The sequence below is a fragment of the Colossoma macropomum genome, unplaced genomic scaffold (assembly GCF_904425465.1).
Source record: "Colossoma macropomum unplaced genomic scaffold, Colossoma_macropomum, whole genome shotgun sequence".
NCBI classification, from domain to species: Eukaryota; Metazoa; Chordata; class Actinopteri; order Characiformes; family Serrasalmidae; genus Colossoma; species Colossoma macropomum.
In genome coordinates this window covers 16,222,537-16,249,967 of record NW_023494784.1, presented here as the reverse complement: position 1 = coordinate 16,249,967, position 27,431 = coordinate 16,222,537, and the positions used below count along the sequence as shown (strand labels likewise).

At 38.6% G+C, this 27,431-nt stretch overlaps 1 protein-coding gene across 1 annotated transcript in view; it reads left to right on the top strand.

The window, feature by feature from the left end:
- itgbl1 (integrin, beta-like 1) overlaps positions 1-27,431 on the top strand; it is a 111,083-nt gene that overhangs the window by 72,180 nt on the left and 11,472 nt on the right. The window contains exon 8 of the mRNA XM_036579028.1: positions 15,086-15,202. Coding sequence (XP_036434921.1) covers positions 15,086-15,202 — 117 coding nt within the window. The remainder of the gene's footprint in view (positions 1-15,085; positions 15,203-27,431) is intronic.

The window sequence follows — 27,431 nt, the reverse complement described above, 5'->3', positions numbered from 1 at the left end:
GGTGCACAGAATAATAACTGCATTATATATGGAGGACAAAACCTACTTGTGAATTCTAAAAAAAACCAAACATATAAAAATGAAAATAAATAAGTGAGAAATAAGTGTTTCATAATAAATGTGTGGCAATCCACATATAGTCCCAGTTAAGTTTGATGCTTTGTTGATTTTCTAAGTGTCTATTTATTTGCTATTTAACATAAAGGAAAAAAAACAAAACATAAAATACTAAATGCACCAGGCCACACGTTATGTTTTATTTTCCCCAATATGTTAAATTCAGCAAATAAACAGTAATTGTGTATTAAAATGTGCAACCGTGTGTTATCTGTAGAGGATGTATACTTATTTTAAAATCAACAAAACATAATTGAACCGGTGTGCCCAAACTTTTGCATATATCTGTACTATGCATTTGTTCACTCACATGCTTGCTTTATATTTTTAGAATAAGAATAATGAAAGGACTGGACAGTGGTCAGCTGCTTGTACATCAGAGTAGGCTAATGCAGGTCTTTGCTGCATTGAGCAGTTAATCAGGGCTAAGCCTCAGAACTAGTAAAAAGCTCTGAGAGGAGACCATGACATGTGAAACAGGTCACTAGCCAAGCTGTTTCGCTTCATTAAAAGGCAGACTTCTGGAATTTCCCCAGAAACACTTACTTTGAAGAGCTCTGAACGGTCTCTGTAAAACCTGTCCGCTGTTTTCACTGAGGTCCCCCTTCTGCTTAGTAGGTAGAGTTTTTTCAGTCAAACTTTGAAGTTGTATATGAACATAAAAGCTATACTGAAAACAGCCGAGATGTAAGTCTCACTCTGACTTGGCAATACAGGCCTGATTGCAGTAGCGGAAGCGACTGAGTGCTGGTGCTTATACCAGTCATTAGCCCACTGATGGAATCTATATATGCTGCACCAAAACAGTAAAGAATACATCTTGATTATGAATGTGAATATGCCCAGCAGCAATCATTGGAACAAACACTCTTGGAGACATTTGTTCAGGAGAGAGTAAGAGAAAAAGACTTCAATTTGCCACGCAGGTGTTGACTGGTGTCCTTTGCTGTGTACATTGCTGGTGCCGCCCGGCATGATGAGTAATCTTTTAAAACAAATCAGCTGAATTAGTGCTGATTGCAATCATTCTCTGTGCGTTACATGATGGCGTTTTTTTGTGAGCATAGACAAGGCAGTGTTTCACAGTCAAGACTAAATTGAATCCAGAACAAAGCCGAGTCTTCTACAATAAATACAACAAGTTGAATAGTAAACCATCATTATGCACGATAGTGATGATGTTTAGGCCGTTGTTGGGTTTTTTAGTTGTCTCACTACAATTTTTCTCTATTTTACTTGTAAATCCTTCTCAAACAATGTGGTTATAACTCAGTATACAGTACTGTACAACTGTCAGAGACCACTCTTCATTTATTTCCAGTCAAAACAGTCAAAGTAAGTCAAAAGAAAATAAGTGAAAAAACAGGTTTTTAAAACTGGAGTTCAAAAAGTTATAAAAGATATAAAGAAAACTGGGCTTCAAAAACAGTCCAAGACCTGGTAGACCACTAACATTGTCCGCATCAGATAAACAGCACTTAAAGCTTTTTATCTTTGAGAGAGAGGAGAAAATCAAACTACACTTTTACTTCAGATCTTGTATTTTTGTCCATCCTTCCACTGTGAGCTCAACACTATGAATCTGAAAGGATGTGTAGCTTTCAAGAAGCCATTACTGAGAAACGGAAATAGACAACAAATGTGCACTAGAACACTAAAACTGGACATCTAAGGTGTGGAGTAAAGTTTTATAGACTGATCAGTCAAATTTACAGTTACCTGGATCGTGAGAAGAAGAAAATGCAACCAACTTCTAAGACTGGAGGTGTGAAAAAATCCCTGCAGATTTATGTTAAACTATAAAAAAGTATCCTAAAAAAAGAGTGGAAGCTGCAATAAAGCCAAAAGGTGGACCCGCTAAATACTGAAAAAATGCTATAATGTTTGTTGTTGAGACTTTTGTGTAATTTTCTGTGTGATGTTTTCTGTTTGAGAAGTGCATAACTTGTACAAAATGTCCTTTTTGACTGGAAATAACATAAACGAAAGGGTGGTCTCTGACTTTTGCCAGTACTGTATTTCACTAACATTATAATTTATTGTTCTTCCTCATCTCTTTAAAAGACAATTGCATACATTTGTTGTAACAGTGAGGCTTTAATAAGAGATTGTGTCGAGTTTAAGGCTGTGGTCAGGCTTCATTAGTATGTAGCAAACAGCTCCCTGCCATTGTGACGGAACTGTGGCCACTGACAGCGGGCAGCACTTGAATGGCAGTCTGATTAGAGGATGCCTCCAGATGCCCCATCTAAACAAGACTGTGTCCTGTCTGACCTTTCATTTCCTCCTCTGATTAAAGCCTTCCAAATACTATGCCTGAAAAAAGGCCAGAAAGTGAAAGAAAACTTGGAAAATTTCACTTCAGACCACTCCATTCACAGCCAAAGAATACTGCCAAATGGTGCACTGCCGAGCAGAGAAGCTATCATTTTCTTTACACTGCTGTAAAAGCTGTCATCAAAGTACACATTCTTTATTCGGGTGGAGACGTCAGCTTGCTCTGATTTCAGAGTAAGAATCATACTTTTCCACTTTGCTTCTTCATGTCTTTTCATAGTTTAAATTTGCATCTTTAGACTTGTTGAAAACAGTTAGACTCAGAAGCCAAAGGCATGAAGATCCTGATATATACCTGCCTTTGACGTTTCAATTGCAGCCGTAGTTCCTCCAGCATTGACTGCTTTGTGAACTTGCCATTTCCAAAGAAGCAATTACAATGAGGTACACTTTATAGCATGTTGCTAAACCTCTTGTAATTAGAGCAGAGCAGAGTTTTGTGTCTTCAATATCTTATGTTAATGTTTATCCAATACCTAGTCTTGTGGGTAACACTTTATTTGAAGGCTATATACACTGGGACCTTATAAGACATGCACAGACATTGAACAACATGGGCTATTTACAAAACCATACTTAAGTGTTTATGAACAGCTTATGCCAGTAATCATGATGGCACAAGATGCATGAGATGTTTTATGAGGTATATCACATTATACTGACATAAAGGGCCTAACATGACAAACATTTGTTCCATTTATAACACTGTTATGAAGCAAGTAATGAAAGACAGAGGCCTAGTTAAGTATCTACCACATATCAGTTCTGTATATTTCAACTTAAAGCACAAAAGTACAATTTCATTTAAGGAGGCTTGTGAGGCTGCAGATATAAACAGCTAACTTTTTCATGAGTCATTCAAAAATAATATAGCTTTCAAAAATAGTATAACAGAAATGTAATTACTCACAGTACTTTTACTTTTGATGCTTAAGTAAGTAATTTTATACTTTTGTATTCAAGTAAAAAAACTGTGCCATCAAGTCCTGGTGACCATATGGATGGTGTGTCTCCAGAACGTTCTGTCTTCTCTTACAGTTTCTCGGCTTCTTAATGGCTCGTTCATGATTATGTCCATCCATCTTGTTGTTGGTTGTCCTCTTCCTCTGGACATGAGAGATGTGGAGTAAGATTTTATTCGACATCTCTAAACTGGTCTAAACTTATATTGAGATTACTTGGATTGTAAGAAGCAGAAAATGTAACCAACTTCTAAGACTGAACTTTTTCCATTATTCACTGAAAAATGAAAAATGATATCTCTGACTATGTCCATCCATCTTGTTGCTGGCTGTCCGCTTCCTCTTTTGCCTCTTTTACTTTACCAGTTTCAATGAACTGGTTCTTCTCCAGAAATAGTTTTATCTTATTTGGTTATTTTGGCTTTTAGAGAAAGGCAAAGCTTGATTTGGTCATGGATCCATGTAAACCTGTTTCAGCATTAACACTCTGATATATACCCACCTTCCTTCCTCCTGTATTGACTGCAAGGTTGTGACCTTGCCATTCATAATGGATCAATTACAATGAGGCAAGTTTGATAACAAATGGCTAAAACTGTTGTGATTAGAAGTGCGCAGGTTTTCATGTCTTTGATATGCCCCATTCAGTGACACCTTGTTATACTGGATCGGAGTGTAACTAGGCCATAACTAGGATTAAGAAAAGTGCCCTTCATCACACAGTAAATAATATTTTATGCCTATATATGTCTCTATCTATCTATCTATCTATCTATCTATCTATTAGTATCATTATGTCTATGTATTCATAAACTCCAGTTACCCTGTTTAATATAATTAATCATTTAACTATTTAAGCAGCCATTTATTTTCTTCTGAAAATACATGCTGAGGTCTATGTATACTAAATCAGTTGATAGTTACATTGATATTATTTCATTTATCTTTCTCTCAATTTCTCTGTTTTTCTTTTGCTCTCTTCCTTCTGTCTTCACAGATTGCTGAAAAAACATACATTACAAATACTTTATAAAAGTCTGTCTCTACCCAACTCCAGCTAACAGGAAGGATGACATTCATACAGTCAAATGTACCTGATGATTTATGAATTACATTACATGCCCAATGTGCTAGTTAACAATGAACGTTCTCATGCTGGTGGTATTTTGTTATGAGTACGTAACATATTGCAACTTTGAACCATTAATTTCTCATCTAATCGCTAATATAGCCAACTACATGGCTTGTAGCCCAAACTGAACAGCTACTGGAAAAAGACTAAAGCATGATGATTTAGCTAGCAATGTTATGGGTGGTCCAAACAGAAAACGTGTTATGGGGGTTGCATTTCATGCATAATCCATTAATTACCCTCATAAACTCTCACATTTTATCATAGCTGTGTTGTTTGTTAGCCTATGTGTTGTATACTTGTAATATTACATCTCAAGAAGTTGCTCTGGGTAGTGTTAGCATAGCATCTCATTCAGTGGTAAACATAGTGGTCAGTCTGTGGCCAAACCACAGCTGTTGTAACCGTAGCTGAGAGACTGTCACTTAGTGTGTGAAATTCTCCTTGGAATTTGGGGGGTCTCACGTTGGCTGGTTACTTCAGCGCTGGCTAACTGCTAACTGCTAACTCACTCGCCTTAGCGGTGCTGATGCTAGCTTCAGTGGCAACCAAATGTTTGGTTCAGCAATTCTTCTCCTGTAAATGCTCTTTTCTGGTTTGGTAAAGCTCTCTATCACACATTAACTCAGATCTTACACATCTCCTCTTTTGTCTTTGGTTTGAGAAATAAGTAACAGTTCACTCTTTCCACTGAACTCTTGCATAACTACAAGCTTTCATATATACAAAAATGCAAGTTGTAAGATTGGCAGGTTTTCAGATTTACAAATATGTAATGGCATATTGTACATTTTTTTCAGAGGTATTTGGGGCATAGTAACAGTTGTTAGGCAATAAAGGACCAACAGGGTGAACTAATTTGCTACAGCACCACCCTGAGGCATAGTTAGTCTCTTTGCTGAACGCTTTGCTGTCACCGTTGTCTGTGTAGTCTTGTCGTGTCCACACTGAACCTCATAAAACATTTCCGAAACTTGCGATGACTTCAGTGTCCTCACACTAGTTACAAACATGACAGATGCTGATAACGAACTGAAGGCTTGAGGACAGCAACAGTTGCTAAGCAGTGATTAGAGCACTGACAAGATAAGGTGGCTCAGAAAATTAGCACGGCTTTGAGTATAATGATTTGATTGGCCGTAACACAGCGACAGCTCACAGAAACAAACCATATGTTACCATCATAAGAAAAGTGTCCAGTGCAGGATCTGCAAACTGTCATGAGAAGTAAGAGTGCATGCGCGCTGTGGCAGTATGCTTTAGCTAGGATGCTTGCTAAGTTGAGTTTTTCAGTTAGCTGATTTTTGGTCTTTGTGTACATTTCAGCGCTCAGATTTTAATTTGTTAGCTCCATTGGAGTAAATGTGTTGGGTTGTGAAGACTGGGTGCGTGCTTTATAAGGAAGTGTGGCATTAGTTGTTGGGTTTATGTTAACTGTTCTCATTAATGAGTGTGTAATCTTGATATTGTTTCGTCCCAATTGAAAAAGAATATATGCTTATAGCAGTGCCATATGGTTAGTGTGCTGCCAGCATGCTTATTGCTTGGTTAGTGTGCATGCCAGCTGCATGCCAGCATAGGCCTTGTGTAACCTGCTGTGATTTCATGGAAAATTCACTGACTACCCAGACAAAGTAGCTGGTTATGGGCCCACCTAATATTTGTGCCCAGAGGCCGATAAATTGATGATCCAGGCCTGCTTCTGTTAAAACGAGTGACTCTTGCCATTTGCTCTGAGTGGTAGGGAGTAGGTTTTCTTTATTTGGTTTCTTGGAAGCCTCATTTGCTTGAGCTTCTTCCTGAATTCACGCATGATAAAACACATCTGGATTCACACAGCAAGATTCTGGCGCTGTGCTGGTTTGGGGAGCACCGCTGTCATTTAATGTCAGCTCTCCCTGCAGCCAAACCCTGGAGGCAGATCTCCCCGACCTGAGTGTGTGCTGCTCTGTCTTCTTGACTTCACCAAGTGTTTGAGGCAAGACTGATGTAGCCTCAACTTGCCATGAAGCACAGGCTTCCAGAGGTGAAGAGGTGAAAACCCTTAATGACATTCAAATAGAAGTGCTTTACTGATATGATTTTGCTGCATACAATATTGTTGACCGTAAAATGTGAAACAGCTGGCGATGGTGGTCCCAGGACAGTATTCTGTCTAAAAGGAAGGAAGTCACAGACTTTGAGCACCAAGGCCATAAACCTCCTGCAATGTCATTAATAGGGATGAATTAAGGGTCGTAATGTCTGTAAGTGCTTAAGCAAAGATGCTCTGCATGAAAGAAGGTTGGAGTTTTGTTCTGGCACCTGCACAGACATTGTTCACTGGGGAATTGAACTTGCTGGATTGGTGTCTCAAATATAGTGAGAGGATTAATTGTTTTGTTGCAGCTCAAAGAACGGTACACGATCAGCTGGGGAACCATTCGTCATGTTGAAGCTACAGGAGCTGGAGCAGCATTCTCCATTTATGTACAGAACATTTCACAGAACGTTTCCCATAAGCATTGTGGGGTTTTAAACTGTTATACAACCAGTGGATTGAAGGCCGTCATAGATTATTTTAGTAATCAAGTAATCTACTGATATTTTTGCTGATTAGTCAAGTTAGTTCTTCAAACCTAAAGGCCAAACAATGAAAATGGGCTTAAATGAATAATAACAAACTATGTAGGGCCATTCAGTGTTTCCAGAATACACATAAACTAGGAAGCCTTATATTATGAACATGCAACAGCCATATATACCTTCATCAAAGCCATGCACACCATTGGCAGTGATTAATGCAGAAGTTAATAATCGTTTTATGATTACCCTCTTAGCAAAAGTGTTCTATATAGTACCAAAAATGGTTCTTTGGCTTGTGACAATAGTCTACAGCACGTTCTCCATCAATCTGAAGAACTCTTTCACCATGCAAAGAACCAAGCAAAGGGTTCTTTCAGTTTTCATGGTTCTATATGGAACCATTTTCTTTACTAAAGAACCTTTGAAGAACCATCTTTTTTAAGAGTGAAGATTTTGTTTATCTAGCTACCAACACTAAGATAAAGGTAATTTCTGCCTGCATCCATATGGGATTTCCCATGTTGTGGAAGTGGCCGGGGGCGGAAATTGTTTTTTTATTTATTCTTTTTTTTAAAATTCTGAAATACCTGTTTCTGGTGCTTTGAAATATGCCTCAAAACCTTGCACGTGCCATACGCCAATATATTTTAAGAGATGAAGACTTTTTATTTTTCTCTGAAGCTTAACATTGCTACCTTAAATCAGTAATCTTTGACCTTCGTTGTTAAAAATGAAAGATCAAAAACCTTCAAATTCAGGAATTCAAACAAGCTTTTCAACAAGACAGAGACTAAAAATAGCCAGAATGTCAGCTGCTTATCAAAACAATAACTCTAGCAACCAAAATACTGAACTACCTCTTTCACGCCATGATGATCTAGACTGTTAAAAATGCCCAGTGTCTAGTTATGTTTACCTTAGATAATTTGATGTCGCATACTGTTTATATGTAGATAGGTCTACCTCGCTAGCTCACAATGAATGGCTGACATTAGGAGACTAGTTGAAGCTCAGTATCAACACGAATCACATTGGCTAACATGCTAATTCATCATGGACTTTTTAGACTGAGCTTACTGATTAAAACTTTCAACAAAAAACACTAGAATGGCCAAAAATGTCATTTACATCACGTAGACCAGTTATCCAATTGAATTGCCGCCCAAGCTTTGAGGAAATTAGAAAGCAAAAGCTACATTTTTCTTGCCTATTGTGGAGCTACCACATTCTTGGCTACTTTTACATTCCAAACACACTGTGTGCATTACCACAGAGACTTAGTGGGCAGACCCTGCTGCAGAATGGGCTGGAGGCTGAACTTAAGATTCGTTCACCAGACCCTTTGCTATATGCACACACTTTAGAGCAGTGTAAAACAGCTATACACATCTTCCCTATGAAAATAGATAGAGTTTTTGAAATCTGAGACTTTGAAATATTTGAGAATGTTTTAACCTGATAGCTCTCTGCTAGTCTGCTAGCCTAGATCTAACTGCTAAACAAAATTGCATTCTTATGTAGGGCATGTTTAGTATGGTCTTGTGCCTTTTGCTTCATATTATGCAATTTCTGACTGCAAACATACACTTCATAGCCTAAAGTATGTGGAAATGTAGACATCATATTCATATGTGCTTATTTATCAACACATTTCATGCCATCTAAAACCATGGGTGCTAACCCTTAAAATCCTAGGCTTATTACATACTAAGACTCATTATTCAGTAACTACAGGGACAGGTTGTAGAATTGTGCAATAAGACTTTGGGCCCTGGAAGTGGTTACTATGGAGTTGATCCCCCGTTTGCTACAATAACAACCTCCTCTCTTCTACAAAGACTTTCTACTAGGTTTTGAAACATGGCTATTGGCTGATATTGGGTGAAAAGGCCTGGCTCGCAGTCATGTATCCAAATCATCAGTGCTCTGTGCAGGCCAGTCAGGTTCCTCTACACCAAATGCAACACACCATTTATTTATGGACCACATTTTGAACACAGTAGGCACTGTGTATTTGGGCAAGTAGTGTTCTGAAAGGGCTCTGCCAAACCTAGATTTGTTCATCAGACTACCAGATGGTGAAGTGTGATTCATCACTCCAGAGAACACTGTTCCACCATTCCATAGAGTCCAATGGCAAACCTCTTTACATCACTTCAGCCAATGCTAGGCACTGTGCATGGCACTTGTGCGCCTTAGCTATGGAAAGACAATCCATGGAGCTTGCACTTAATGTGCTTTGCGACAGTCCTAGATATTGTTTACTCATTAGAAGGGGTGCTTACATACTCCATAGAATGTATGATGGACGCAAGGGACTTGAGTGCTATAGCTGTTCCTACAGCTCCTCTTGTGGAGAGTCCTCAGCCTGCAACAGAGAATACGCTCATTATTGTTACCATCTAGACACTGCTGATTCACTGAGTAGGTCAGTTTTAATCAATAACTTTTTTAAAATCAAGTTTAATCAAGTTACTGTGATAGCCTATGAGTTGACCATTTGTTAGGGTTGTTGAAAAAATTTAAATTTTTTGGTGAGGCTGACTAAAATCAACAGCAATGTCCGCTCTTTCCCTCAGCCATTGAAACAGCCTACACTTCTACTCATGGGAGGGTTTTCTTTCTTTTTGTTGAGGAAAAAAAATCAAGCACTTCATTATTTATATTTGTCTTCAGTGAAAAGCATTTTCAGGATAAGCCTTGAGATCAAAATGTCTTCAAGATTTTAAAGAACACATTCGATCGGGTGTGTCCAAACTTTTGCCTGGTACTGTATATGTAAACTTGAGTAGTTCTACCAATGCATGACGTAAACTGAGGCAGGGTAAAAAAAAAACATAACATAAACCCTCCTGTTTGCTTGCATGTTCTTTCTGTGAAAGCTACGGGTTCAAAAAAGTGGGTTCCTATTGGTCTAATCCACTCTGTGCTCAGACAGGACCACTTTCTTTCACTCATTCTGAAGGTGAGAACAAATCCAGGAGAGTCACATGGCAGTTAAGCGTGGGGTAAACACACAAGCCCTCCGGGTGGTTCTCCGTGACGTTGTGGAAGCTAATCAATAAGGCAGGAGGGCTATGACATCATTAGTTGCTGTGGTAACGGCGGCACGCAGACGGCGCTTATCTGCTTGGCAGGCTGAGAGGTTGTCAGACAGGGCGTTGCTTGTTGTTCTCTCTGTATGCCTGAAGCCACAGTAGCCACAGCTGTCAGTGTCGGACAGATTTTACCGCCCGCGCTAGTGGACTGACGTTTCCAGTGATGAACATAAGCCATAAGATGCAGGGGCCCTCTGCACTTTCATACACTGGCACAAAGAATATTTTGCTGAAAATGATCACATTCTCCATTTCTAGCTGGATTATGTGTAAATATTTATTGGAATATGTTAGGACCTGCAAATGATTAAAGTAATTAAATGTGATTAACTGTACTGTTCTGAGCAGTTCATTTTGATAAATTAATAGTTGTGTTTGCTCAATGTTTAGCTTTTAAAAAGCAAGTTTTCTAGCCTTGTAAGTGGGCAAAATGCACTTCATAAGAATATACACTGATCAGGCATAACATTATGACCTCCTCCTTGTTTCTACACTCATTGTCCATTTTATCAGCTCCACTTACTATATAGGTGCACTTTGTAGTTCTACAGTTACAGACTGTAGTCCATCTGTTTCTCTGCATACTTTATTACCCCCTTTTTACCCTGTTCTTCGATGGTCAGGACCCCCAGTGGACCCTCACAGAGCAGGTACTATTTGGGTGGTGAATCATTCTCAGCACTGCAGAAACACTGATGTGGTGGGGGTGTGTTAGTGTGTGTTGTGCTGGTCTGAGTGGAACAGACACAGCAGTGCTACTGGAGTTTTTAAACAGTGTCCACTCACTGTCCACTCGATTAGATGCACCTGTGTTGTTGGTCCACCCTGTAGATGTAAAGTCAGAGACGATAGCTCATCACTTGCTGTACAGTATGAGCTAATCATCCTCTAGTCCTTCATCAGTGGTCACAGGACGCTGCCCACAGGACGCTGTTGGCTGGATATTTTGGGTTGGTGGACTATTCTCAGTCCAGCAGTGACACTGAGGTGTTTAAAAACTCCTGTCTGATCCACTCATACCAGCATAACACACACTGACACACCACAACCACGTCAGTGTTACTGCAGTGCTGAGAATGATCCACCACCCAAATAGTACCTGCTCTGTGAGGGTCCATGGGGGTCCTGACCACTGAAGAACAGGGTAAAAGGGGGCTAACAAAGTATGCAGAGAAACAGATGGACTACAGTCTGTAATTGTAGAACTACAAAGTGCACCTATATAGTAGGTGGAGCTGATAAAATGGACAAGTGTAGAAACAAGGAGGTGGTTTTAATATCAATATCATTTACTATGTTATTATAATATTATTATGATTGGTGTTTGAGTTTACCTTCTGGTGGAATTGTGCTTAGTTGATATTTCTAGGTGAAAACGTAGCTAATGGTGAGATTTGCCTCAAATTTTTATATCATAAATCAGTCCTTCATAGGCCTGTCACTATCAGTACATTTTAGCTGATGATTAAATGCCATATCAATAATTGTAATTGTGATTAACAGTATTTGTCTTTTGTGCAGTGGGTGTAGAAACAAGGAGTTAGGTTCAATATGATGGCAATAGTCACTTGTGTAAGATAGTAGGTCAAATTTAGAGAAAATAAGTCATTATTATGAGATGCTAGGTCAATATTCTGAGACAATAAATCACTATTTTGAGATACTAAGTCAATATTTTGAGACACTAAGGCATTATTTTGAGACACTAAATCAATATTTTGAGACAATAAGTCACTGTTTTGCGATAATAAGTCAGTATTTTGAGACAATAAGGCACCATTTTAAGATACTAGATCAATATTTTGAGACAATCAGTCACTATTTTGAGATACTAGGTCTATATTTTGAGACAGTAAGTCAGTATTTTGAGATGCTAAGTCAATATTTTGAGACAATAAGTCACTATTTTGAGACACTAAGGCACTATTTTAAGACACTAGGTCTATATTTTGAGACAATAAGTGACTATTTTGAGACACTAGGTCAATATTCTGAGACAATAAATCACTATTTTGAGATACTAAGTCAATATTTTGAGACACTAAGGCATTATTTTGAGACACTAAATCAATATTTTGAGACAATAAGTCACTGTTTTGCGATAATAAGTCAGTATTTTGAGACAATAAGGCACCATTTTAAGATACTAGATCAATATTTTGAGACAGTAAGTCAATATTTTGAGATACTAAGTCAATATTTTGAGACAATGGCACTATTTTGAGATATTAAGTCAATATTTTGAGACAATAAGTCACTATTTTGAGATACTAGGTCTATATTTTGAGACAGTAAGTCAGTATTTTGAGATACTAAGTCAATATTTTGAGACAATGGCACTATTTTGAGATATTAAGTCATAATTCTGACTGCTGTCAGAAAAACTCATAGCATTTGGTTTGGCCAATGGTGTTGGCGTGTCGCTTGCTGGGTGAAAGCTACAAGCAATGACTCATAAGAATATATAGAATTCATGTTATTGTTCTCTTCTATTGTCTTCAGTATCACTGCGCAAGCACATCATGAGTGAAAATTGGCTCTAAATGTGTGCTGTGATGATATAGGTGCATAATTAATGACACATTAAAACCTGATGATTTCTTTCTCATAACGCTTCTTGCTTTAATGTAATATCACACTTCCTCCTCCACCCCACCATGAGATGATGAATTAAAGCAATTCAACTTGAGTCTGGGATTGGAAGAGACTGAAAAAAGAATGGAAAGCAATTACGACATCAACACCATTTAATGAGCTACAAATCACCTAATTGTAAACCTCCAGCACATGTGCTGAGAAAGTGTGACTGGAGCGTGAACATAAACAGGGGAGGTTGTTTCCAGCTGTCTGAACACACATTTATGATAGGCACTCATAACAGTGCATTTAACAGCAGTGGATCATTGCGTATTTCTCAGAACTCCTCAGCTATAATAGGCTGCCTAATGACAGAAGCGCACTCTCAGTTCCTCCATTACATGCGGGAGCACAATAAACACTCAGGCAGGCTGCCATACACATTGCTGAGCCTGGTGTTATATGGGACACATAATAGAGTGTGGAACTGCTGCATGCGTGTTGGATGTTAGATGGGTTGCTAGGAGTCTTGCAACAAACATCTAACATTATGAGTGCTATTAGATGTTTGTCAGAAGATTACTCAGGCAGCGTAGTGGAGATGCACTGGCTCTTTATGTGAATAAAGGTTAATAAGTTTCGCCTTGTCTTTTATATCTGAACTGCATGTTTTAAAAAGTGTTTCCATTTATTTTTAGGACAATTCAAAATGCCAGCTGTCCTTTACGTTGTGTGAACATTTCATGATGAATGAACCAATAGAAACAACCGAAAAACATATGGAATAAAACCTTGTTAAATTAAATTGGAAAAATATTGTTAAATTAATTTACACTGAAATCACCATACAAAACTCTGGAATCATGATTTGGAATAATATATATTGTTGTACATTCAGTACTGTGTAAAAGTCAAAGATTATTTATGTAATTTAAATTATTTAATTAACAGTCAGAATGGCCAATAAGGACAAGTTATTAATTTTTCAGCATCAGAAAAATGAAGAAAACATATATGTAACAGAAAATTATGCAAAAGCACGTGCATGTATGAAATAATTCAATTATCATGGTTATACTCTATAACTTCATAGATTCCAAAGACATTTTAGGAGATGGTAGGAAAAGTGAAGAAATAGCCAGATGTAGCCAGAATGATGAACAGAGCAGTAGATGGTTCCATAATGACTGAGAAAGCTGAACAACAAAGTAAGAAGCCACAAAAGGCTGTGCGGTACTGTGATTTTATCACGGGGGTCTCTAAAACTCCCTTCCCTTTGATGAAATTGCAGTAACACACAGCCTCAAGTGGCTTATTGCTTTTATAAAATGGCGGCCAACATAAATTACTTTCTGAAAAATTGTGTATTTATCATATTCTAAGTTATTATTCATAATAATCGCATAAACAAGTATTCAGCCAAGAAATGTAGTTCCTTTAGACTATGGTATCATTGCCAAGCTACCATGCACTGCTGAATGAGAAGAATGAATGAGAATGTGACATTTTTTAGACTTTTATACTGCCATTTTACAGTTAATCATACCGTAAGTACTTTAATTCAAGCCTGTGATATTAATGTTGGAGTTGTTTAGACTTTTTGCTATCTTTTAGCCTGTTAGCTAATTGACCAGCCTGGTTCTTGTTAAGAACATAAGTCGCCCCTCAGTTTAAACAAAAAATGGGTTTTTACCTCATCGGTATACTTGGTGGTCCATGTGAGCAGCATGAGAGTCAAAGATTATTCCATTAACAGCACAACGTTTTTTTTTTTTGGTGCACTAATACACAATTCAGTCATAGGTGTGCGTGTATCGTGGATTTTAAAATGGCTTTGACCATGGCTCAGACTTTAGGCCCAGAACTGTCTGTTTTATAAAATAGAATTAACATCCAGAATTCTTTGTATTTGAGAAGTAGCGATCCAATCTCCAGGAAGATTACTATAAAAATGCTGTAGATAGATAATTACAGTACATTGTTTATCTTTCAACAACTTTCCCTGTTGGAATATTGTACTACATTAAATCAAATATCTTAAAATACGTTCTGAAGTTTTTGGGTTACACACTATGAGATATTATTGAAAAAATGAACAGGAATATATGACAGGTAATTTCAAAATTTTGAGTGGTTGTGTACATCTTCTCTTCTAAAGTTTCCATTTCTGAGACACAAGGTTTAGTTATGACAGTATTCACTGTATATTGTGGTGAATAAATCTTTCCTTTTGCTTGTGTGTGTGTGTGTGTGTGTGTGTGTGTGTGTGTGTGTGTGTGTGTGCGTTTGTGTTTTAGGCTTGTGCTTGTGTGGCCAGTGCACATGCCATCCACCAGGAGACAGCCGCGTTCACGGCAAGAACTGTGAGTGTGATGACCGGCAGTGTGAAGATGTGCATGGAGACATCTGTGGTGGTAAGGAGTCACACAAACATACATATTCAAACATCATGATTGTCCATCATAGACAGGGTTTCCATTCAAATGTTTCACAGATTTCAAAAATAAGTAAAAAAAGTTTCTATAAGCTACATTTATGTGCAAATTCCCAAAGATAACATCACACGCTCGCACCGTACAGCGCGAAACAAGAGTCCATTCGACGTGCATGGAGTGGAACCTTTATTAGCTCTTGGTAAAGCAGTGTTGACAGGTCTCTCTCAGTTGTACATAGCTGTAACCCTAACAGCTTAGAGACACCATGAAAAGCAGGTAGTAGCCTATTTAATGAGTAGCTGTCTCACTTCACTGTCGCCTGCTGAACCCCTGCAAACGTCAGTCCAGATGTTGATGGCTGAGTCTCAATTTGCATACTACTGTGCTAATTAGTTGTTCAAAAAAGTAATGGCCTAAATTGGTGGTGTACTAATTTGACATGCTGTTCATACTGTTTGAGATGCAGCCATTGATTTTCTTCTGCTATGTTTATTACTAGATGAAGTGGAACGGCGTGACTTCCATTACCGCTACGTCAACACTCATTCGAAGAACTTGTTTCCATCACTGTTTTCCACATTTCTCTTTTACCTAAAAAATGAGACTGCCTTTTCCACCTCACACATGTGACATTTAGCCATTTTTCAACATTTATGACTTTTCCATCCAATTTTTAATGCGCATTTTCCGAATTTGCGTAAAAGAAGTGGATGGAAAACCCTCAACAGACAACAGACAGAATGACATCATTCTAGCAGCATTTCATGCACTAACTCCATTTTATGTCAATGTGCAGTTGTATATTGGATTTTGTGGTTGCGATTGTATGTTGTGGTGGGGCACGCCCCAGTAAATCCTGTTTTTTGGCACACTTTCTCTCCTTTTGTCTTAAGATTTGTTTTCCAGATGGGATGGTGCCAGTCAGACAGGAGAGACACCAGGTGTCTGTGTTGTTTTCCATCATTTCAATGTTATGATCTCTGTAGTCTTCACACTGGCCTCAGGCAAACCTTTGGCATACATTTTTGTTGGCCACAGAGCATCTGAGCTAGAAATATTTGTCCAAACCTGATGGGAACAACACTTTTGAAATATCTGTGAGGCTCGGGTCAAGTTCACATTTCCCTTTTGGGTTTCTCAGAGCCCCTCTCCCACCTTTAAAGGCCCTTCTTAAGGCCTTCACATATGCAATTTGCTTCTGTATGGCATAAATGAAGGAATTTAATTTCTCGATTTCCTGCTGTGTTCATCAAAATTATATTACACACTTCTTTATGTAAAACTAATCGTGTCTGAATTGTACTTATTACACTCCTTTTAATACTTTTCTGGGAAAGTTTTGGAAGCTGACTAAAATGTGTGAAATAGTTTGCCAGAATCTTAATATTTGACCACCATTAAGCAACTGTGCAGGCTCTGTGGATTTTGGGCTTGCTTTGTACTTTGTGTGATTTAGTTTTTCCCTATTTTTCATTCTTCCTTCCTCTCACAGTTACCTTAAACAGTGTTTAACTTGGTATGCTGGAGTTACATGTGTTGCAGCAACACTCACCAACATCCACATGAGCAGAAGGAAAAGAACACATCAGCCTATGGAAAATCTATCCAAACCAAAACTTTTGAAGTGTTGTCAGAATGTGTTCATTAGTGAATACGACTGTAATTATTTTAGATTTTAGCTAATTATACCTTTTTTGTTTGTCATTAATCTGATTAATCCACATAGGCCCACAAAATCAGCAGGCTGACAAAATCGAATCAGAACCAGAAACTTTCTTTGACTCTACAACGATCCGTTTGCTTTATATCACACAATAAAGTGTTACAAAACTGTTATAGTGTACAGGTTAGTTCATTTTGTTTGTAAGGTATGTTTTTCTGAGTAAAAGAAACCACATGCCTTCACATCTTTAAATGTCCTAAGTTTTTGGGCAAAGGGTGTATCGTGAAAATGTTCAATTTCTATATAAAAATACAGCCCATAGGATTAAAAATACAACCCATTTTCACTCGTTTTTTTGGTATTTCTGTGATCCATTGGCATGATCTACCATGCTAACTTTGGGCATCAGAGTCACACTGAGCCCACCTGCCCTTCTGAACCAACAGCAGGCCAGCTGTTCTTTGCTTCAGCTTTTTTGTCTGGGCTGATCACTGTATGATTGACAAGTCCCCACTGAAGTAGAGTTTGACTAGCGCAATATTTAAGAACAGTATTTTTTTTTATATGAAATAGACCTTTGTTACATTATGCTGTACTATATTATTAATTCTTATTTGCACAATATAAAAGGAACAGGGAGGAAACCAAACATATATATATATGTATGTGTGTGTGTGTGTGTGTGTGTGTATGTATATTTGTATATGTATCCAAAAGTAAATGGAACAACATAAACAAAGGACACATGGCTAAAACAGGGAAGACAAAACCGGACAAGATGTTACAATCTTTGCCTTACATCATATTTTTTGATAAACTCTATATTAATAATATATACTATTTACTCTATACTATTATCAGCTTAATTTCAAGGGTTCTTTTCAAACGTACGTTTTGAGAAAGCACATAGAAAAAAAAACAATCTGGCTCCTTTTAATGTGCACCAGAGGCTAGTAACTCCTACATCTACAGTTCCATTGTGTTTTTAGGTCCACTGACTACATGCACAGTTAACTGCAACCACTATTTTCACACTATTTTGTTCAGCACAAATAAAAATGTTCCATTTCTGTTGTGTTTGGTCTTCTGTTGTTCTGCTTCAGTAATACTTAGAGTAATTCTTACTTACTTTCACCTGGACAGCAATTTTCAGAGCGTTAGCCTTCAAAAGAGACCAAGATGGCCCTATTTTATTTTCACTTTATATGCTTGCTCTTTTAATCAGATGTTTTAATATCTCTTTCCGTTTTTATGCGGATGATACGCAGTTGTGTCTTTCCGTAAATCGAGTAGCTATTGTGAAGCACTTTGTAGCTTTGTCTTAGAAAAGTACTATATAAATTAAGTTTACTTACTTACTAGATTATGGTTGTAGTCCCAAAGGTTTAAGAAAAACAACCACACTAATGAACTGTTATCATTTCAGGATTTGTCCTTTTGTGTTTAATAAAAAGGAGAGGATCAGTGTGTCGCTAAGGTATCAAAAGGAATCCACAGATTCAGGCTCAATTAACATTCTAGAATGAGCTTTTGTCATCCAGATGATATGCCCAAAGCTCCTGAGCTATTGGCATGCCACAATGCGCTTTATGCAGAGGGAGCTGGTGCATTCAGAAATCCCTGTATAGGAGATTGACTGTTCACAGCATATGCAGAGGATGTTTGGAAGGCGTTGTGTGACTTGAAGTGTGTAGAGCTGTAAGGACTTGATGTGTTTTCTGTAGGGGGTCACATTGAGCGCTGTAGCGTGGGCATATAAAGAGTTCTGGGAAGTGCTGGGTGATGAGCGTGCAATCATCCTCAGTTCATGCAATTGGTCTGGCTGTGACCTTCCTTCAGGCTCAGAGTATTCTGCTACAGAATGGGTGAAACAGAACACCAGCACTGTTATTGTTTTCAAAAATTGCTGTGGGAGATCAGCAAGATAGCTGGTAGGGGAATGGAGAATTTTCCAGAATTTGAGTCTTATTGTCCCTGTCTTAATCTGTACCTGACTGTGCATGGCATAGAGCAGTCACAAATACAGAGAAAGACGGCTTGTTAGCACTAATAGTGAAGGAGAATGAGAGGAAATAGAGGGATCTATTTCTAGAAGTTAAATTTGTTGACTTGTTCCTAATATACACTATGTTTTATTATGGGCTATTAGGTTGTAAGACCACATGAAAGTGAGTACACAGTCACAGTATTTGGACATTAACCCCTTACATGGCCAGGGCCTGCTAGCGGGCCAAAGCTTTGTTACACACTTCTATTACCTAAGAATAGCTCATCCAGTTTGCATTGAACTCCCTGTAGTTACTGAATAATAAGCCTTAGTATGTAAAAAGCCTAGGATTTTAAAGGCTTAGCTTAAAGCAGCTGAACTGTGCAGTACGTTGCTTAATACAGGTGACTAACAGCTGTTAAGATTTAGTGGCTCTGTTGTTTTTTTCTCTAGCATTACCTTTTTCCATATTTCACACAGATCACTAAGCTTATAAGTCAGACTTGAGGAGTAATGACAACAACTAGGAAACTAGGCACACTTTATACCCTTTGGAGCATCTGTAGTAGTAATCGCGATTTATTGCTTTAGTGATTTGACAGCCATAGTTTACACTCACAGGGATGTGCATTTGTAGATGAAAGAGCCACTCTTAAGAGATCTGGAGTTAACGATTTCCCGAAGATGAGTGGAAGGACCCAATCAATGCAGGACAAGGCATTAGTACAATTACAATGTTCCCACCCTGTTTTAGCCACTGTTCATGTCACTCCTTAATACACACATATCATGGCTTGAAAGCTGCCTGCAAGGAAGAGAGCCTCCAAGAGGTACTGGGATGTAGATTCAACAGATCGATGCAGTTTGATTGGACACGCTCTCTGAAATCTACAAATCCAATTGAATTTGTGAATATTTCAAAGCCTTTGAAGTTTATCCTCCCTTTCTGAGAAGTTTGCACTCTTGATTGGGAGCGCTTAGGCACGAAGCTCAAAAATGATGAAAAGTGCTATTGGACAACTTGAAACTTCAGCAATTTCATTTTAATTGACATTTTGGTGATTGTTTGCCCTCAATGCCTAAGAAGCACAGTGTGGAAAAGATCTGACCTAATTGGTGTTTCTGCGCTGGTAAAGCTTGGAGCTGTTACATCCCTGTGACTGGAGAAGTGCAGAACAGATTAGCAGTGCTGGCCTCTACAGTAGGGCAAGGCAGCTGTGGCAGAGAAGGCTTGTCAGGTCTAAACCTTACCTCAGATTTAATGTGGGCTACATGCAGTGACCACTTGGAGTGTATGTGGGAAAATGATTGTGTCACATGTGCTGGCCCTGTCCTGCATAGAGCCCTGGGCCAGATGGCTGTCATCCCTTGCCATGACTTTCACTCTCAGGCCAAGGAGATTATTGCCTTCTATTTCCCTTCCATCTCCCCTTGGAGCTGGTGTCACTGTTCCAGACATTAAGGAAACTCAATAACACAACACTAGCCATGTTTGAGCTCTAAATCATCATATGCATCACATGTTTCAGTACAGCATGCGAACTTCATTGGTCCATTGACCAAAACAGTTTCTGAGTCCAACTCTGCAGTTTTTCAAAAAGTTAACTACCAAAAAGTCTGGTTAAAAAGAATAATTTCATAGTGCCTCTGTCCTTTTTGTTATGTTAAGTAGTCCCAGCTCGGTGTGGGTTTACAGTCCAAAATTAAAGTCCATATTAAATACAGTGCAGTTAACGATCTGTAATGCCATAGCTATTCGTGGCCTGAAGTCCAGGACAGCATAATTGGTGTCACTCTCTAGTTGGGTAGGACGACCCTCCCTCTCCTTCCAGCATTCAGTGTGACGTTAGCCGATGCAGTGTCTTTTAGCTGATGTAACAGAATTCACAGTTAGCATTCTCCTCCAAGTGTATTGAGCTCTCCAGTGAGGTTGTGTTAGTAGCAATTTAGAAAGACGTGATGTGTCTCAGAGGAAGCATGTACCAGTCTTCACCTTCTAAGCTCGGTAGCATTATGTGATAGACGGAGACCTAGCTAGTTGGTGGGAATTGGCAATGACTGAACTGGGGAGAAAATTGGGTAAAATAAAAAAATTAATTAATTAAAATAAATAAATACAGTGCAGGCAATAAATTTTTGGACGTTTAGACAGTAGTTTGGCACATTATTCAGAAGAAAGAATGCACTGTTGAGCATAGAAATAGAAAACAGCCTGACACAACAGAAGACCACAGCAGTTGATCAAACAATAATTTCAGTCTCGGATGGCGACTCAAATCAGACGGAAAATCTTTTCACTTTACACTCTAAAAATTAAAGGTACTTCAGTAGCTTGGACTCACCAAGCACTTCATTAGGAACACCTGTACACCTACTCATTCACACAATTATCTAATTAGTCAGTTGTGTGGCAGCAGTGCAGTGCATAAAATCATGCAGATATGGTTCACATCAACCATCAACCATCACAATGGGGAAAAAAGAAAGATCTCAGTGATTTAGACTGTGGCATGATTGTTGGTGCCAGACAGGCTGGCTTGAGTATTTTTATAACTGTTGATCTTCTGAGATTTTCACATATAACAGTCTCTAAGGTTTAATTAGAGTGGTGCAATAAAGAAAAAATCCGAGGAACTGCAGTTCTGTGGACAGAAACACTTTGTTGATGAGAGGGGTCAACAGAGAATAGCCAGACTGGTTTGAGCTGACAGAAAGGCTATGGTAACTCAGATAGCCACTCTGTACAATTGTGGTAAGCAGTAAAGCATCTCAGAATGCACAGCACATCCAACCTTGAGGTGGATGGGCTACGGTGGATGGGCTACAACAGCAGAAGAAGGGTTTGACTTTTGTCAGCCAAGAACAGAAAGCTGAGGCTGCAGTGACACAGGCTCACCAAAACTGAATAGTTTAGGCCTGGAAAAATGTACACTGTAAAAAATGGCTTGTCAGTTCAACCTAAAAAATTACTCCATGTGGTAAGAAGCAATTAAATTTGTTTTATTCAATCTAAATGAACACTTTGAATGAACAATTAATTAAATCAAAATCATTTTTGAGTTGAATAAAACTAGTCAATTGCTAGTCAAACTAGTCAAACATGTTACCACATGAAGTAACTGTTTATGTTGAACCGACAAGCCAGTTTTTACAGTGTAGCCCTGTCTGATGAATCTCGATTTATGATGAGGTACACAGATGGTAGGGTCAGAATTTGACACAAATAGCATGATTTCATGGACCCATCCTGCCTTGTGTCAACAGTTCAGACTGGTGAAGATGGTTTAATGGGATGGGGAATGTTTTCTTGGCACACTTTGGACCCGTTAATAGCAATTAATCATTTTCTTCATATCACTTAAAAATGTTTCGGAAGCTCCTGTTTTCGCATCTATTTTCCTTGACTTTCACCTTCCTTACGCAAGTAGATAACTTTATATTTATTCTGTTTAAAAAAATCTCCTGAAAAATGAATAACCTGTACTTATTGGCTGTTTAAGTTAAACAAATGAAGAGTGGACTTTAGCACTGAATAAACCTCAACAATGTGACACAACACATGCTACAAGATTTTGATACTTTCCTGAATGCCAGACCCTCAGAACATAAGCACTTTAAGCATACACTGATAATAAAATGCATTATAGCAATGTGATTGCTCTGTTTGAGCCAGGAACATTAAAGGCCATGTAAAGAATGCAGTAATGGTTGCATCATTGTGATATATTTTATGGGGCCACCACAGCATGGTCCACTGCAGGCAGATATTTCTTCTTTTTGGCGGTGGATGCAATATTAATGCTGCATGCATTCCGGAGGCTCATTTTGTTGTGCTGCTAAGTGGCAATGGCACAGAGGCCCGACGGGCATACTCGACCCACTGGCCTGTCTGGTATAGCCTCAGAGATGGACTTTAAATATGTATGGAGCTCCGCTGCAGCTGTGCTACACTGAAGCAGATTAGAACATGTTAACACAGGAGAGCTGGGGAACACTCTGATTCTCTCTCCCTCTGTTCCTTCACTCTCAGCTCACACATATTACAGACACGGCCGAGCCTCGCTCACTGATGAAAAGTTAATGTCAGCTAATTGCCCGGCTGATCCAGTTGGAGTGGTTTAGCATTCAGAAGAGGGCCGTGCTCAAAGGCTGTGGGCCCATTGTGGGGTTTTTCTATATCTTTGAACACAGTGAGATGTCATGCTGTTTGTGTGCATTCTTTTCACCCTCCAGTGCTAAAGCAATCGTGTCAACATTTCACTTCGGTTTCTTCCAGTATTCTAAGGCAGCAGTTAGCCACACCCACAGCTATATAGTGGGTTCTCTGAAAACATTTCTCCAAAGACTGACATGAAAGGCTCTGAGAATGTGAACGCACACACGCATGCAAATTGCATTGCCAGCCTCAGTAATGGGGAATCACAGGTGCAATTTAATTGAAAGGGTTGGGGTGCTGCTCTTCGAAAGCAATTAAATGCTCTCATAGGCTGGCTGATTGAAGCAGCCAAGTGTGCAGCTTCCCCCAACTGCACACTGCAGCCCTCCATACCAGTACCTCTAAAATAAAGCAGTAAAAGGAGGGCAAGTCGCCTGTGAAGAAATGGGGAAATATATATAATTTGAACTGTTTACCAAAATGTACAGTGGTACAATTATGTATACCACTTTATGTTGCATGTACCATTCTAGCAAATTAGTTCAAACTGTGCTCCAACAGTACAAAAACTATTAAAAAATAATTAAGTATTCAGACCTTAGGTATTTACAAGGATTATTGTGTGGAGTGGATGCTGATTCTCTGGTGTGAAACACAATGTTGACGTCATGCCTAAAAGACCATCAACCAATGATAGCTGAGCTAAACTGAACTTGTCAGTGTGTATGGACAGACTTATGTATGTATTCAACTTATGGGTGTATGTATACACTGTTAGAAATAAAGGTTCTGTGCAGGTACATTCTCTCTTTATCAAGGTACAAACAATGTAAATGTACCCTTAAAGGTACAACAGTGGCTTTAAGGTCCAATCGTGTACCCTAAATAAGTTTTTTTCCAGTGGAAAAGTATAGATTTGTACTTTTTCATAAGCTAATGATTTAAAAGAGAACAATAAAATAAAAAGCCTGGAGACGAGACGGGGTGTGTGGAGTCAATACAACTTAGAAAATATAATTTCAATGGATTATGGTATAATTATATTCCCTGACTAAAGGTACTGAGATGTACCCTTCAGGGTACCCCCCCATGGATAAGAGGGGTACTGCACCAGTGACAGTTTCGTACCTTTATTTCTGAGAGTGTACGTGCATGTAAGCATGTATTCATCTCATGTGTGTATGCATATATGTATGTACGTATATGTTCACCTCAAGCTCGCGTTGCCCTGCTGACCCCTCATTTTCAGTGTTGGCTTCATCCACGTTTTTTTCTTCCACTTGGCTTCTTCTGTGCAGAAAGCACACACCACCAGCATAGCAATAGCCTTGCTGTCATCCACCATGTTTGTTTAGACCTAAGTCATGTTAGTTTCGACTGTGCTGGACAACCGCATTCCAGGACGCTAGTGTCCAGCACAGTGCACCCCTAATGTACAGTGTTAAAAATGAAAGTCAGCTCAACTTAAAATTTTAAATTAAGTGATTATACTGCAATTCTTGAGTTAACTTAATTTGAGGACAGCAGAGTAAATGCAAACATCACTGAGGTTCAAACTCACAACCTTCTGCTGAGGGAACGGTGAATGTTAGTCCATAGTACCACTCACAAGCTACAGAAACTGCTTAGATTTCTGTGTCCTTAAATGATTAATACACTGTGGAAAAAAAATATATATTTGTTGTTTTAGCTTCAAAAAATAATGTAGTTACATGTGATGCAGTGATCTAAGAATTCACCCCAACATCAGGAGAGTGTGAGTTTGAAACCCAGAGATCCCACAGCTCTCCATATCTGGAAGTCCAAGGAGAAAATGCCTGGTGGGATTAAGTGATAGAAACAGTTCCAGCTAGTGAAGTAAAATGTTTTGCCTTGTTTACTAAACTTGAACTGAGATTTAGGAGAACATTTGACTAACCTAAGACATTTGAGTTGAATGAACTCTGGAGTCCTCAAGTTGAGTTAACTCAAGAAAAGCGTAATCAATCAAAAGTGTAATCAGTTACCTTATAATTTTAAGTTGAGCTGACTTCTCTTTTTTTTTTTTACAATGTGTGCTTTTTTGGTCAGAATGCATCCTGTTTGCTCCTGAATCCTTGTGCAAAAGTCTTTGTACATCTGGCTTCATGGCCTCCGGGCATCTATAGCAGATGCCAAACAGTCAGCTTCAAGAGTAACACGATCCTCACTGTTTGTCTTGTCTTTTCATTTTGAACAGGATGCTGCTGTGTTTCCTTGTTGGACTTTAATATCTAGGCCAATACCTACGTCTATAACGTCTCTGTCTAGTCTAGTCTTGGGGGAATCCGTGAAATTACATGAGAGAGGAAGCAGCACTGGCTGCAGGAGGAGCTCCGTTATTCACTGTTCTTTTTCCACTGAGGCCCTGAGACTCTTCCATGAACAACAGAGAAACTCCAGCCCTCAGAAGCTTCCAAAAATGTCTCATTTCCTCCCTGCCAACACTCGCACTGCTCCTGAACAGGACTCCCACTGTCCAGCTTTAGCCCAGCCTGCTGAGATCAACACCTTTGAGGTCTGAAACAGACAGAGTTGGCCACTCACTTAATGCAGGCTTTGCAGCAGAGATTTGAGTCACATCTAATGTGCCAGTAATGGGGGAAATGCCTTCTGAAAGCATCTCAATGTTCAAACGACTTCTTAAATAAGCAGTTGAGAAGACAAACACATATTGGCTTTTTGTGTTTAGTGGTACAAACCTCAGTGCAGCACTGACTTGATTATCCTCTCAAAGAAATCCAGGTAACAAGCTTGAAAGGAGGAGCGATCAATAGATAATATAATCGCCTCGCCATGCTTCATTCTGGTGGCAGTAAACGCATGGGGAGTTCCTCACATTGTTCAGCAGCTCAGAGGATGTTAGTGCAAGCCAGGTTTCTGTGTGGATTCAGGCATGGCCCATGGCTCAGGCTGCCTGGCTGGGGTAAAAGCCTAGCACCATGACACTAGTAGCCAGCCTTGAATGGAGCCTGACCAATATGAAAATGTTGTGACTGATATCAATTGAGAGGCTAAAATTCCTATATTCAATAACATCAGCCAAAATTTGATAATGCTTTGTTTTACAGTCTCCTAAGTTCTAGATATTAACCAGGTAAGTGTGAGGTACAAACTCCAAAGTATTAGATAATTATTTTGGATAACATGATGGGAACTTCTGACATAGTTTAATCGAATTACAAACAAGTTGTGGGAGTATGTCTTAGGTCAGTATTCTAACAAAAACAAAACTTAATCATTTGGGGCCTGACGTTATTAATTGATCAAGTTATGAAAGCAAAATTTTTTGCCATTCTTCTGCTAAGTCTGTGCAACCATATGGGTTCTTCGTCGTCATATTTGCATTTCATAATGAACGATTCATTTTGTAACGCGAGAACCGCGCTCTCTGTTTATGAAGCCATGATGCTGTAACATGAATATGAACGTTTTGCGCAATGTCCTTGAAAAAGACGTTGTCTAGAAAGCAGCGTAGTTCTAGTCAGTGCACTGTAAAAAATGGTTTATCAGTTCAGCATAGATAAAATGACAATGTGCCAACATTAAATTAACTAGTTTTATTTAACTCAATTAAATACTTTGGATAAGTCATTGTTTCAATCAAAGCATTTATTGGAGTTGAATAAAACTATTTTTTTAGGTTGAACTGACAGACCATTTTCTTCAGTGACCCAACTTCTTAGATCAGTGGTCACCAACCGACCTCCTGGAGATCTACTTTCCTAATTTAAATCTCATCAGATTAGTAAAGCAGAGTTTAGTTTCATATCAGTAAATGACATGCAAAATCATAACCTATGCAAAAGGCTATGATGCAAAATATACAAAAATGCTCTGGTTCATAAGTCTTAATAAGGTTTTTACCAGTACATTCTAATGTCCATCTAAAATAATGTGTTAGTTTTAGTTCAACTTTACTGACTGATATGATGGTCAAGTGTCAATTGTAAATTGTCAGATGTGTCAGATGTGAATTGCTACATTCCTTAAACTCAGAACAGCAGAAACATCATAAATAATATAAATATTGTAGTGTGGGGTGGAGTTTTGCTGGATTCTGTATGTTTATGTTATAACATTCTATCCTCCGGCTAATTGTCAGAATGCATTTGACATGAGTATGCTATTATGACTATTATGGTGTTTTGTGCTGAAATTGAGTTCAGGCCTTATTGTTTCTGTAACAGATGTGCCAAGGTCGTGATTGTCAGTAGTGTCTCTACAAAGACATCAATGAAACCATCAGATTTCCTGCATCAGAAGAGTAAAACTACCATGTGGTATATGGATAGGATTTTTACCTATTTTCAAACAACTGTACCTCATTATTGGCTGATAAAATTGATAAGCCAATAGATTGGTTGGGCACTATCTTGGTATC